At 43.5% G+C, this 14,278-nt stretch overlaps 1 protein-coding gene across 1 annotated transcript in view; it reads left to right on the top strand.

The window, feature by feature from the left end:
* LMNTD1 (lamin tail domain containing 1) overlaps window positions 1–14,278 on the top strand; it is a 321,294-nt gene that overhangs the window by 258,108 nt on the left and 48,908 nt on the right. The window contains exons 11-14 of the mRNA XM_034782870.1: window positions 4,062–4,248; window positions 5,228–5,347; window positions 6,986–7,203; window positions 8,159–8,331. Coding sequence (XP_034638761.1) covers window positions 4,062–4,248; window positions 5,228–5,347; window positions 6,986–7,203; window positions 8,159–8,331 — 698 coding nt within the window. The remainder of the gene's footprint in view (window positions 1–4,061; window positions 4,249–5,227; window positions 5,348–6,985; window positions 7,204–8,158; window positions 8,332–14,278) is intronic.

Genomic DNA, 14,278 nt, shown 5'->3' with positions numbered 1-14,278 from the left:
TGGGGGGGGGACGGGGGTGTCAGCGGCCCGGCGCGACGCTCAGAGGGCAAGCGGGGGGTTTGGTGGCCCGTCCTGGCCCAGCTCGGCGCTCGGGGTGGGGGCAAGGGTTTGGGAGTCCCGGCCCGGCGCTCGGAGGGTGGGTGGGGATTTCGGTGACCCGGCCCGGCGCTCGGGGGAGCGGGGGTTTCAGCAGCCCGGCCCGGTGCAGCGCTGGGGGGGCGGAGGTCGGCGTGGCACTCAGGGGGTTGGGCGGCCCAGCGCAGCGCTCGGAGGAGTGGGAGTTTGGGCGGCCCGGCCCGGCGCTCGGAGGGGGGGCGGGGGGGTTGCCAGCGCGGCGCGGCGCTGGGGGGGGGGGGGGTTGGCATGGCGTGGCGCTCGGGGGGTTGGGCGGCCCAGCCCGGCGCTCAGGGGGCGGGGGTTATGGCGGGGCGGCGTTCTTTTTTTTTTGCCTGGGGCAGCAAAAAAGTTAGAGCCGGCCCTGATCCTAGACAAATTTCAATATTTATACCGTCCCCTCTCCCCACAGTCCATTTCTGCCCCATCCTGCACCTACAGCTAAATCCACTGGCAAATAAATATATAGGCCTTTATTTGCATCCATGTAAATAAACCTTTCGTCCTATATTTCTCCTGTCATAGTAATTGTACCAACATAAATCTTTCCTTTCAAACATTAAGACTTCTGGGNTTTTGCCGGCCCGGCGCGGGGTTCGGGGGGGGGGGCAGGCGTTGGTGTGGGGTGGGGTGGCGTGGCGCTCAGGGGTTTAGGCGGCCTGGCCTGGCGCTCGGGGGGTGGGGGTTACAGCGGCCCAGCCCAGTGCTCGGGGCGGGTGGGGGTTTAGACGGCCCAGCCCGGCGCTGGGGGGGTTTTGCCGGCGCGGCGCTGGGGGCCGGGGGGGGGGGGGGGGGGGGTTGGGCGGCCCGGCCGGGCGCCCGGGGGGGGGGGGTTATGGCGGGGCGGCGTTCTTTTTTTTTTGCCTGGGGCAGCAAAAAAGTTAGAGCCGGCCCTGATCCTAGACAAATTTCAATATTTATACCGTCCCCTCTCCCCACAGTCCATTTCTGCCCCATCCTGCACCTACAGCTAAATCCACTGGCAAATAAATATATAGGCCTTTATTTGCATCCATGTAAATAAACCTTTCGTCCTATATTTCTCCTGTCATAGTAATTGTACCAACATAAATCTTTCCTTTCAAACATTAAGACTTCTGGGCTTAGAAAAAGGTGGGATGTTTTCTATTAAAGGGACACTGTTAAGTTAAAAATACAAGGCCAGATTCTCCAGTGAGCTGGAAGCTTTGTATTGGCATACCATCCAACAGTCCCGTTTCCTATCCCCCGCTTCTTCATTTTTCACCATTCTTGTGTCAGAAAGCCCCCCATAAGATTCTGACCCCACCCCTATCATATTTATCCTTCCTATACCTCCAAGTTCCTTTAAGTCCAGATTCAATTCTTGTCTAGAAACAAGTCTTCCTCAAGCACCTACCGTGCACTGCCTGATTCCACCTAATACCAACTGGTACCCATGTTCCTTCAGATACACCTAATACTTTTTGCCCCCACTCTCTATTTCCAAATCCTACCCTTAACATCTATCCTTCCAGTCCCCCATTTCTTACCATACCTCAAGCACACACCCAGTCCACATGTCCCTCTTGATTTTCCTGACCAACTTCATATTTCTGTTCCACTTCGTTCCTAGTCCAGATTGTCACTCTGCTGCTAGCCTGCTCAAAACTCCTTTTTGTTTTGTTTTGTTTTTTTGTGCTACCCCATATGTCCTGGTATCCAGGATTTTCTCTTGTTCCTTCACGTGGCCCAAGTTTCCTCCAGAAGTAGCCTCTCTTTGATGGAATGGGAGGCACTTCTAGCAAATTTTCTCATGGAGAGGCAATATGGCTTATCCTTCTTATCCTCATGCTGCAAGTGAAGTCTTTTTGGCCACACAACTTGTCATCATCTACACCTGTGCCAAGTGTGAGAACACAGGGAACATCTTCTCATTCTGTGTTTGTACAGCCCTTACCACAATGGTCCATGATTAGCAGGGGCGGCTCCAGGCACCAGCGCACCAAGCGCGTGCCGGGGCGGCCTGCTGGTCGCTGTGGGGGCGGCAATCAGGGAGCCTTCGGCAGCATGCCTGCGGGAGGTCCGCCGGTCCCGCAGCTTCGGCGGCAATTTGGCGGCGGGTATGCCAAAGCCGCGGGACTGGCGGACCTCCCACGGACATGCCGCCGAATCCACATTACCAGCGGACCTCCCACAGGCGCACCGCCGAAAGCCGCCTGACTGCCGTGCTTGGGGCGGCAAAATACATAGAGCCGCCCCTGATGATTAGAGCTCCTAGGCACTACGGTAATACAAATAAATAATAATGATGAATGATACCAGACCAGAAGGGCAGCATTTTACCCTAGCTTTGCATCAGTTTAAATCATGGTTCACAGTGCAAGGTACCATAGAGAATCAGGCCCTTTTTTCCTATGGGAAGCTCCCTAAAGGACTCCCGCTGCTGATGGGAGGAGCAAACAAACTTGTATGCGTGTTCTCTGCTCAGAGAGAGAAGGGACTCAACAGAGGGCCCAAAGATGCAGCAAAGGGAAAGGAAGGGAGGGTTTCCTACATGCTGTGTAGCACAGTATTGTGCTCAGTAAGCATGTATTCTTAGTTTCTGTTGGGGGAGATCAGGGACAGCTCCCCCCCCACCCCCCTTCATATCTGTCACTAGGTGCTGCAGACTGCAGGCAGCCTCTCAGTCATGTGCAAGCATGACTCCCTACTGTGCAGCATGAATGAATTTTGGGGTGTGTGGGTGGTTTTTGCCACTCATCAATTATTATTTTGCCACCTTACGCAGACTCATGTCTATTTGTGCTGTAGGGCCAGGCTTGAATACAGGCACAAACACCTACATATTAGACTTATCAGCAAAACAGAAGGCGGCATGCATAGCCAGGGGAAAGACATTACACAGACAGGAGACACAGACAAGACATTACAACAAGGGCTAAACAGTTAACTAAATCACAGTGGCTGTCTCATGGAAAATTGGATGATTCCTCAGACTTCTTTCACAACTTGTCTGATAAGATCAGTAATGAGCATTATAGTCCAGAACTGTGTTTTAAAAAGAGCTTTCTTGACATGTAAGTTGCTTAGAAGAGGACCGCTCCAGAGAGAAATTTATTTTCCAGTGCTTGCCGAAGATAAAGTGCTCCTCTGCTCACTCGAGGAGTTCCTCTGCTTTCTGCAGATAAATCACAGACCCTTGTTTGCTACATGTCTGAAACGAAAGAGAGAATAGGTCTTAATTGTTTTAACATGTATCAAAGGGGTAGCTGTGTTAGTCTGGATCTGTAAGAGCAGCAAAGAGTCCTGTGGCACCTTGTAGACTAACAGACGTATAGGAGCATGAGCTTTCGTGGGTGAATACATCCAAAGAAGTGGGTATTCACCCACGAAAACTCATGTTCCAATACGTCTGTTAGTCTATAAGGTGCCACAGGACTCTGCTTGTTTTAATGTGGTGTCTCTTGGACATTGGTTAATAGTACAACTTCCCTTTCCTCCACAAAGGAAAATAAAAATGAGGGACAGGTGGAAATCAAGAAAGGAGGAAGGAAAGGAGGGAGAAAATACATAGATGAAGTCAATGACTGAGATTTTCAAAACTGACAAGGGGATTTAGCCACACAACTCCCATGAATTTTAATGGCCAGATTGTGTGGCCAGCCTTAAAAATATTAACCGACATACATTTCGAAAATACAAATAGCAAACTGTGATGATTCATTTTTTTAAAAAGTACCAATTAATTTCTGATGGTAATGGGGGCCCGAAAATATGTAAGATAGCTAGTATGTGTTGATATATGTAAAGCACACTGAATTTTTCAAATGAAAGGGTCTATGTAAAGTGCAGATTATTACTGTTGTAAATAGTCTGCATACAGTATGTTTATTATGCAGACATCAGGGCAGGCTGTTATAGTTAAAGGCATGTGTATTTCGTTTGTGAAATGCTTTTAAACCTTTGATTCTACTTTTATTATTTAGTGCTATTGGCAACTTAAAAATAGCAGAAGTTCATTCGGGTGGTCATTTTGTGAAGATCCTTAACTGTTCCCCTGATAAAGAGGAGGGCATTGGGGAGTATACACTCCAGCAAAATGTCAGCGGCCATCCAGTAACAGTATTCAAATTCCCACCAAGGATCAGAATGAAGGCCAATTCTACTGTAACCGTGAGTACAGAAGAGGAAAATGCCAAATGAACACCGAGGGGATAGCTAAGAATTTACCTTCCGTAACTTAGCTGCTCCTCATCCACTGTAATGCAAGGTCAAAATTTCAAACCTAAAATGCTTGAAGTCAGGCTCATAAATCCATATTTTCAGAAGTCTGAGCACTCACAAATCCAGCTGAACTCAATGGGAGCTGCTAGAGCTCAGCACCTTTGAAAATCATGGCACTTTTATTTAGGTGCCTAAATGTGGATTTAGGAGCCCAACTTTCAAAATTCTGCTGAAAGTTTGAAGATTCTGACCTGCTATCATAAAGAATCTTCCCCGTTTCCCACTCTCCCCTCTAAGCATTGCTTCTGTAAGATCTCTCCATACTGCAACATAATTTTCAGAAATTGGTCTGAACTGAAACCCTGGATCTGAAGGTCAATCCTTTAGAATGCTGCTTGCAAAAGTAAGTTAGGATCATTTTACACAAGAAAAATGTTTTCATCATGGTTCCTGTTGCTTTGCAGAGCATGATGCAGAGATTTTGTTAACATCTGTATAAAACTAAAGGAGAAAAAATTACTGGAACTGCCTGTTCCCTCACTGGGAGGCTCCAGAATCAATCGTGGACTGGGATTGTAAAGGTCTGTGTTGCAGGCCTATTAAAATACCCAGCATAAATAAAAAGAAATCACCTATTGTTAATCTGACTCTTAGCAATATTGGCTAAAAATCCCCCAAAACCTAATGTAAGTGCCTGAAAAATATGCCCTCATTATTATCTCTATTAATCCACTAGAGCAGGTCTTCATGACAATAAGTATAACCAAGCCTTTGCTACAGATCTTGAAATGCAGTCCCTTCAGTTTTGATTTCATGGAGAAAAGCCTTGAGAGAGGGAAACCTGCTGCTTCTTACTGAGTCTACACACTTCATAAACATCCAAGGACCATCCTTTCTATATCTGATTACTTCCTTTGGATTGTTGCAGGTATGGACAGCAGATGCTAAAGTGCTTCATAAACCTCCATCAGATTTCCTTTGGAAGGAGCAAGATAGGTTTAAAACAGGCCCAGAGTGCACTACCATTCTTTGTGAACCTAATGGTCAAGTGAGTGTTCTGATTCTCATGAGCTGTTTGTCATGTAATTAATAGAATTGCTAAATTTTCTACTCATCCTTCTTAAAAGGATGGCCGGATGTAAGGATAATTGTAAAGAGTAGCAATGGCATGAAGAGTTTTGGCAAGCAAATAACCCAAGAAAGTGCCAACGAGCAGGTGTACTGGTATGTGGAGTCTTGAAGCTTAACAAACCCAACGTTCTGGGTACATTGAATATGTAGCATTAAATACTCGCACTTTACAAGTGCGACAGGACAAAGGCTTTCCCCCAGTGTCACCCACTCCATACCTTTTTGAAGTCTGGACTTGACTATATAGTGCTAGATCCTGTTGACAGTAATGTGTCTATTCATGTGCTTAAAGGTAAACGAGCATAAGTGCTTAGCTGGATCAGGGCCACAGTACTGAGCACTTTGCAGGAGTGAGCCCATGAGCCCTAATTGAGCAAATTACATAATGTGGGTAAATCTTGGCTGTGAATCTTGCTTGGGTTTACAAGTTAATTACTGAGACCTTGAGGACTAAAGAAAGGGGCTAGATAGACAGGCTGGCAGTATGAAGGTCTACTATGCATAGAACAGTACATCATTGTCCTCGGCAGTGCAAGTTTTCTTCAGATCTCCTTGCCAGTGTGCTTCTTCCTTAAACTGGAGAGCCCCCCCCATAGGGGTGAGAAGTTCAGCTGTCCATGTCTATTCAGTCCAGGGGCAAATCCTTTAGCAATTGCCAACAATATTGGCAGTTGTGGTGGGTTTTGTGAGGTGGACCTTTGTCCATTTAGAAATGAGACTGAAACCAGACTTAGTGTGTGTCTAAGCAGCAAACTAAAACCCGCATTGGCTCGTGCCTGCCGACTCAGGCTCACGGGGCTCGAGCTGCAGGGCTGTTTCACTGCTATGCAGACGTCTGGGCTCGGGCTTAGGCTCAGGCTGGAGTCCAGGTTCTGGGAGCCTCCCATCCTGCAGGGTCGCAGAGCCCGGGCTCCAGCCCGAGCCCAGACGTCTACCCAGCAATGAAACAGCCCCACAGCCCCCATGAGCCTGAGTCGGCTGGCGTGGGCCAGCCACAGGTTTTTCTTTGCTGTGTAGACATATCCTAAAAGTAATCTAGTGGCAATGATTTTTTGGCCATCTCTAACCTGAGCCAGACTTGAACCAGTGACCTGGAGACCAATTTCCTCAAACTATCCAGTCTCCCTTGTTCAGTATTAATCTAATTTACTTGATACAACCTGTTTTTTATTCAGATTTTGATATTGTTTTCCCCTCTCTTCTTCCTTCGTTTGGCCAAACTTGCCATTGCGTTGGTAATGTGTTTGTTTAATTTAAGTCAAGCAGTTGAATTGCAAAGCTGTTACATGATGAATCCACCCTATAATTTTAAGAACTGAAAATGGATTTTAAAGATCAAATCACTGGCTGTGATTTGATGCCTTGCCATTATTCTCTGGCTCACACCCTTGAATATAGTCAGCTCAAAAAGATCATAGAATCTTTACCTCCCATGCCTCCTCGCCTCTTTCTTCCCTCACCCCCCCCCCCCCCGCACACACTATTCCTTATGTAACAGAAACAATAATCTTGATGGTTAAATGAAGTAACTGAATGAGTGTGTTTTTTTCTTCAGGCTGTTGCTTGGTACACACCTATTCACTGGAACAGAAAGCAAGGATGGAAAGAGCGAGAAGATGATGAATACCTTAGGAGCAGCAAAAAGCCAATTATACCAACAAAAATGCAAAGAGATGAATGGGAAAAGGAACCAGAATGTCTGACAATTGATAAAGAACAGGAAGGGGCTGTCCAAGGTCGAACAGAGGAAAGCGGACCAGTTTTCATTAAAAGGTAACCATCCATCTATTGACTGTACTCCATCGTTATAATATAGCACTATTCCTGGCTGGCTGTGGAAGCAAATGAGCATCTTGCAAAGAAAGTTGTTACTAGGATTGGGTGAATTGGGCAGGATAAAATAAGAACTGACTCGAATCTTCAAACAAAATCCAAACCAAACTTTGTTTTAGGTTCCATGCAAGAGAGCAATAGTTTCAGTCAATGAAGTAATGGGACATTTTGCAAGAAAACCTGAGTTCATTATATATTATTCACTCACTGAGCACACAAAAGTGTGCCAGGCAACATCCAGACAGAAAAGACACATTCACTGCCTCAAAGAGTTTATAGTCTAAAGGTTGTGATGTTCATAGAATCATTCACACTAGTTTGTGAAAAAGGTGTATCTAAAACTCATAGTTTCCTGCTCCAGCGCAATGCATCTTAATCTAGGCCATAGGGTATTTTGAAGGGGAAGAGCAGCATAGGCAGAGATTTAGTTGTTGGATCCTTGCAGCATGCTTATAATTTGACCAAACCTGGGCAGATTTTTTAATGAGGACAGTAAAAGGCCCCTCTCTGCCCCCAGGAGTATTCCTCTGCTAAATTTCAACCTTCTGCTCCAAGCTGTGACTAGAGCTGTTTAAAAGACAGTTCAAAAAAATTTAATATTGGCCAAACTAACCAGTGTTCTTGGAAATGGTTGAATAGTTTTGCTTAAATTTCCAAAGAAATTCAACCTGAATCAAAGAGTCAGTATGGAAAATTTCAGCCCAAAGGGTTAAAGTTTGGCAAAATTATAAACAACTGTAAATAAGGGATTATAATAAAGTGTTAGACAGCCTTAATATAGATGCTACTACTGCTCCACCTATAAAACAAGTTATATAAGATATATGTGTACTATACACATATATTAAGATATATACAATATACAGAATACAATCATTTGTATTTCTGTTTACAGAGAAAAAAAGATCCCAGCAACCCTGTTCCCTACTCAGAATTCTTGGTGCCGAAGTCCAGCCTCTCCCACGCACCCTCACTTTTCTCTGCTCAGACCATTAACCATGGGCAATGATGGCAGCAGTCTATGCAGGCAGTCCAGGTGTCAGTCAGCAAAACCTGACCCAGCACCAGGTGAGTTAGAGAGCAGTGCTCGTAGAAGGTTCAAGATGCAAGATATTGTTTTCAATAGGCAGAAACGTTTTGAAATTTGCTGGAAGAAAAAGATCAGTAGTTCTGCAGTAGTAATGTATATGTGTTATCACTCGTATCATACACTTATCCTGCATGTATAGGTTTTTAAAAATAAGTGTTCCATGAGGTTGTTGTTGTTGTTTTTGATATGAGTTGTTTGCTGTTAGGATTGACTCTTTTTAGAAAATCATAATACCAAGATTCAGTGAGAGAGAGACACTTGTATTGACTATGAGTTGTTAATTAGGCATTGGTGAGCATCCTGTGTTTAACTCTGGTATTTCAAACCCAGGAAGTTATTGACAGACTGGAAGGAATTCAGACAAGAGCACCACCATGAAGAGATTGATTTATGAGGAAAGATTAAGAAGTTGTCACAGTTGAGGGCAACTGCATCTGTATTTCCCCCTCTGTGGTCCAGCAATGGCATCCACTCTTAGGCTTCCGGCCCCCCCAGCCATCACATCTCTTAAATAGAGACATACCTTTCTCTCTCCTCCTCTCCTGATTGGGGTTTTTCCAGGCTGCATAGTTTCCTCCCTACACTGTGAATAGCCCAGCTAGTCAGCACGCCTGCTTTGCCTTCTCCTCAGAGGCTATAAACAGCATAATGGCCCACAGTTAAGTTACCACACAGCTCTTTCCAAGGAAGCACATTTATTTTTAAGGTAAAAGCATTACACAGAAAAGTTATTAAAAACAAAGGAATCTATATCATTCTAATAAGTTTGCAAGAGATCACCCCTCATTCCAACAAGGGTTCTGACAGGTACACAGTCGTTCAAACCCCAGATAGGGATTTTTCTGTTGTTACAAGTTCATAACCACCTTGGCTCAGAACAAGGTCGCCCATGAATAGGTCAAGTCCTTCCAACTCTTCCCAGGAAGGATTTGGGCCTACCTTGGACAGATGGTCCTGTCCATTTGCTGGATCAGAAAACAGGCCCTGAGTCTTTGGTAGTCTCTAGAGAATCCAGTTTATGCAAGTCTGTCAGGTGGTGGTACCTCTTCAGAGCTGTTGCACGCTGAGTGAATTTGCCTAATCGCTCTACCCACTTCCGCTGTTCTTAATTCCTGGAGGGCTGTGGTCAGCCTCGCCTATTGAATTACATACACTCCATGGCCCACAGTGATACATACAATTAATACAGTAAGATCTCCCAAAGATATTGCAGAAAATTCCCATATCTGTCACAGAAGTAAATATGTTTGACAACCAAGGGACAGACATGGTAACTGCCAAATGTTTGGAAAGATGATAACACCAAGGAGGGAGAAGAAGTATCTGACATGGTCCCAGATAATATAGCTAGGAGAAATGGGACCAAATTTAGCACAGGATGTTCTAGGCTGAATGTTTCTTACCAATGAGCTCTAGTAGTCTGTAATATAGTTTCCCAGTGGTAGTGGTGAAGGTTTCACCTGAGATTTTTAAAGCCATTGTGCTAGCGTGCTGAACAAACACAGAACAATATTATGGTCCCTGCTCCAAAGAGCTTACAGTCTGGTGGTTTTCATTATACATATACACATCTGGTGCTTTTACAAAAATCCTGCGAAGAACTTGGCCTCAATGATATCTTAGCAATGGGTTCCACAGGCTAATTGTGTTTATAAAAAACATAAGCTCTTTGAGGCAGGGACTGTCTCTTTATTGTATGTATGTAATATGCCTAGTACAAAGGAACCCTGGTGAGATGCTACTTACTAGGGATACAATAATAATGTATACACATGTCTTTTCTTTTATCAATTTCAAATTTGTTGCCTTGCAGTTTCCTTGAATGTCCCCTTGTACTTGTTTTGGAGGAAGAGTAAAAAGGAATGCCTATTTTCCTTTTTATATACCATTCATTATTTTGTATATGTCTGTTGTGTCCCCTCTTCCTCATCACTTCTCTAAACTCAATAGTCTTTTCAGTCACTCTTCATATGGAAGTTTTTTCCATATAGATAATAAATGTTGTCACCAATCTCTGAACCACTTCTATATCTGCTACATCCTTTTTGAGATATTAATAATAACAACAGCACAGTACTCCAGGGGAGGTGTACCATAGATTTGCACAGTGACATCATAATATTTTCAATATTATCTTACATCCTATTTCTTATGCACCCTAACATTTTCCCTTTTTGACTGACACTGCACGTGGAACAGAGGTTTCGTTGAGCTGTCCACAATGACATCCAGGTCTTGTTCCTGAGTGGTTATGGTTAATATACAGTACGGTTAATATACAGTATAGTTACCATACAGTAAGATATATGAATAGTTATTCCTTGCAATGTTTATTTATCAGCATCAAATTTCACCAGCCTGTCCATTCACTTAACTTTGTTAGCTCCTTCTGAAGTTCCTCACAGTTTTCTCTAACATTGACCCACCTAAATATTTTTGTGTCAACTGCAAATGTTTTCACTTCAACTCTAACTTGCTTTATTTGACTGAGGAATAATGTATTTCCTGCTTATACTGTTGATCTGCCTAATTATATTCCTTTACACTGAGGGTGACCAGATGTCCCAATTTTATAAGGACAGTCCCGATTTTTGGATCTTTTTCTTATATAGGCTCCTATTACCCCCCACCTCCTGTCCCGATTTTTCACACTTGCTGTCTGGTCACCCTATTTACACTTGATGCATTAAGTGTCCCCTCCTTCCCTTCAGCCTCCCCTGTGGGACGGGGAAGCAGCTACTGACACAGCTCACAAGTTCCAAAGGGACTTTCTTGATATTTCAGTTTTATCACACAGTTCAATGTATCTCCCTTGTTCCCCAGAAAAGTGCCACACCGGTTCTTTATTTTGTTGTTGTTGCTGTTGAATTTCGCTCTGAATCAAAATATTAAGCTGTGAACTTTTCAATGGGTTTACAAATAGCCAGGGCATGCATTGAAATCAAGCACTTTGAAGTCTCAGCCAAACACAAGAAGTTTTGTCAATCAGAATTTTTTCACGTCTCCAGTTGCTGAGAAACACTAATTAAACATTCAGTGGCAAATGGAGAATGAGGGGTAGGAAGGGAGAGGATTTAACACACATTTTCTATAAAAGGAGCCATGCATTGCCCACACCCCTCATCTTTATGCAGTGAAGCAAGCTCATTTTTTATTCCCTGTTATTTTTCCCCTTCTGTCTTTTTGTCACAAACACACAGGGCTCAGTTTTCCACCCCTCACTCACTTGGAGGAGCTCTTACTTTCATGAGCTGCCCCAGTGACATTTGGAGTCAGTGGGACTGCCCATGGAAGTTCTAGTTAAAATGAGTAACGGTTGCAGAATCAGACCCATATCTTTTATTGTAGGATGCTGACATATGACAGACAGGGCTGTGTGATAAAATGTGCCCTTGTAAATGAGGTTATATAAACACACTGTTGCACTTATGGAATAAACTGTACTAGGCGCATATATAATGACAGTGTGAAGGCTAAACAAGTGATTATGGCAACAGCACAGGGAAAGAAACTTTATTGTTTTCTCAGATAGATCAACTAACTACACCAGATCAATCAAACATTCCTGTCAGTATCAAGTCACAAATTACAGCACCGCGATTTCTCCAAAATTTCTCTCAATATGACTGACAGCCATGCTGCACCTTAACTTGTGTTTGGAAAGCCTGCTTTCTCTGTCATCTCTAATTCCTTGAGGACAGACTTCCAACCTTCAAAACCTTAAACTGTCTCTTCAGATGAAGAAATACTGAAACTGTCCCATCCTCTTTTAAGCCAATCACCCAGAATTCAAACATACAATCTCACTGTGGTGCTGAGGAAGGCAGAGGCCTATACATTTAGAAATAGCCACTCTGGAAGCACACTATAAGAAAGAATGGAATTTAATGTATTAGGCACTGTGTGTGTGTGTGGGGGGGGGGGGCTGTACAGTTATTTTGCAAATGCAATAGAATCCTGATTTTTCTAAATTCCACTGTCTCAACCTCATTATCTAATGACCTGCCAGTGTGTCTACCTGCCTGCCAAGCAAATTGCCAGTCTGTCTGTTCTTAAAATGTCCAACCTGTTTATTACTTACTGCTTATAAGGGACTGCAACCATTTGTATTTATGTGTCCTTGGTGTGCCAGAAAAAGCTGGGTCCTTTGAGCCTATCTTGGAAACTCAAGATAGAGGAGAGCCTTGGGAAAATTCTGAACATTAAGTATGGCATAAGAAGTTCAAAAATACAGAAATTAAGAAAAAATGCAGACTTTGGGCCAGATCCTCAGCTGATGTAAATCAGCACAGCTCTGTTCTAGTCCTATGATTCCTCCCCGGGATCAAAGCACATAAAATTATGAATAGTCAGTGATGCTGAGAGTGATTCAAAGATTTATCTTTGGTTCTGATGAGAGAGAAGAAGAGAGCTGCTCTTTCAGGACCTCTGCTTAAAAAGAAAGCACTTCAGTTTTTCTTGAAGCTAAATGGTCAGGAACCAGCAATCATGTCTTAAAAAGACATGGAAAGAACTGGCTGAAATTGTACAGGGAATAGATGAGAGCAGCTGATGAGGTTGCTAGGCTGTGCCATACAATGGAATGTCTATAATGGCCTGTCACATGAGCCAATTTAGAATGACAATAAAACAGGCTTCTTGGTGTTTATTGGTGTTGCTTACCTAATAAAAAGTTGTCTGTATTCTGGGATTTGGCACTCACATACTCTGTCTCCTGCTGACAGAGAGATCTAGAGAGTGCTTCTCTCACGTGAAAATATTGAAACAGACTGGTCCACTATAAGTATCAGAGGAGCACCTGAACAAATGGCACACTCATTGCCCTCTTACAAGTTGATCTCTGTGTTGAAACTCTGTTTGCAAGTGCAAGGTTTGCCTCTGAAAAGCAATTCTGCTCCTGGATAACTTGGCAGTGCAACCTGATACTTGAGATACCATGAGTAGGGATGGCTCAGTATAATGTATTTTCCTGCCTTCTGATATAGCATGCCAACTGTGACCAAAGCATACTATGGAGTTATGAAATAAAGTCCACAAAACTCTGCTCTTGGATGATAACAAGAAAGTGCCACTTTCTGGAATCATTAAGCGATCAGACTTACAAGTGTTGTGCATGTCTTGCAGAAACATGGGATCATTAAAAAGCTGGAGAGAAAGCATGGGTATTGTCAGGCTCTGAGATCAACTTTAGACCAAAGATTGAGGACACCGACAAAATTCAGGTTGAAACTTCAGCTAAATGAAGTGAAAAACTTGCTTCTTCCTACCAGACCCAGTTTCTGATAGAGAATGTGTAAAGGATTGTAGATTGCAACAACAGTGAGCAAGGACACTGCCATCTCTGTGATGAGACAGTTGTGGAGATAGTCTGACATGGACACGGAAAGAGCATGAACTAGAGTGAATGTGACAATGAGGAGAAAAATGACACAATCTCCACGTTAGTTTCTGCACATTCGAAAGCTGTGGAGTATTTGAAAAAAATGTATGCTGTATACAGAAAGCCAGAGTGACTGCAATCCTGTCTAGCATCAGATGCTCCCACAAACTCTTCACACAAAGTCTTCAAGAGATGATTTGATACTTTATTATAATAATGGGGGAGAAAACACTTTTTACTGACTTTTTCCTCACAAAAATGAACTGTAGTATTTTCAAGGTACAAAGGGCATTTAGCTAATGGGAACTGAGTGCCAAACAGTGATTTATGCCTTTGAAAATCTCTCCCTCCACAAATGTTTTTCAGTGCACAGGCTGAACTGGTTGTATGAAATGTATAAAGTCACAGTGTATAATCCAGATGCACTGCATTTATTTTATGTTAATTGAAATCCATTTCAGTTTATTTTTAATTGGCTCCCTGATTAATGAACACATCTGGTATCATGCAATAAGGATACTACTCTCCTATATAAACAGGGAACA

The sequence above is a fragment of the Trachemys scripta genome, chromosome 1, assembly GCF_013100865.1.
Source record: "Trachemys scripta elegans isolate TJP31775 chromosome 1, CAS_Tse_1.0, whole genome shotgun sequence".
NCBI lineage: Eukaryota > Metazoa > Chordata > Testudines > Emydidae > Trachemys > Trachemys scripta.
The sequence above is the reverse complement of the archived record's forward strand: the minus strand, read 5'-3'. Positions and strand labels throughout refer to the sequence as shown.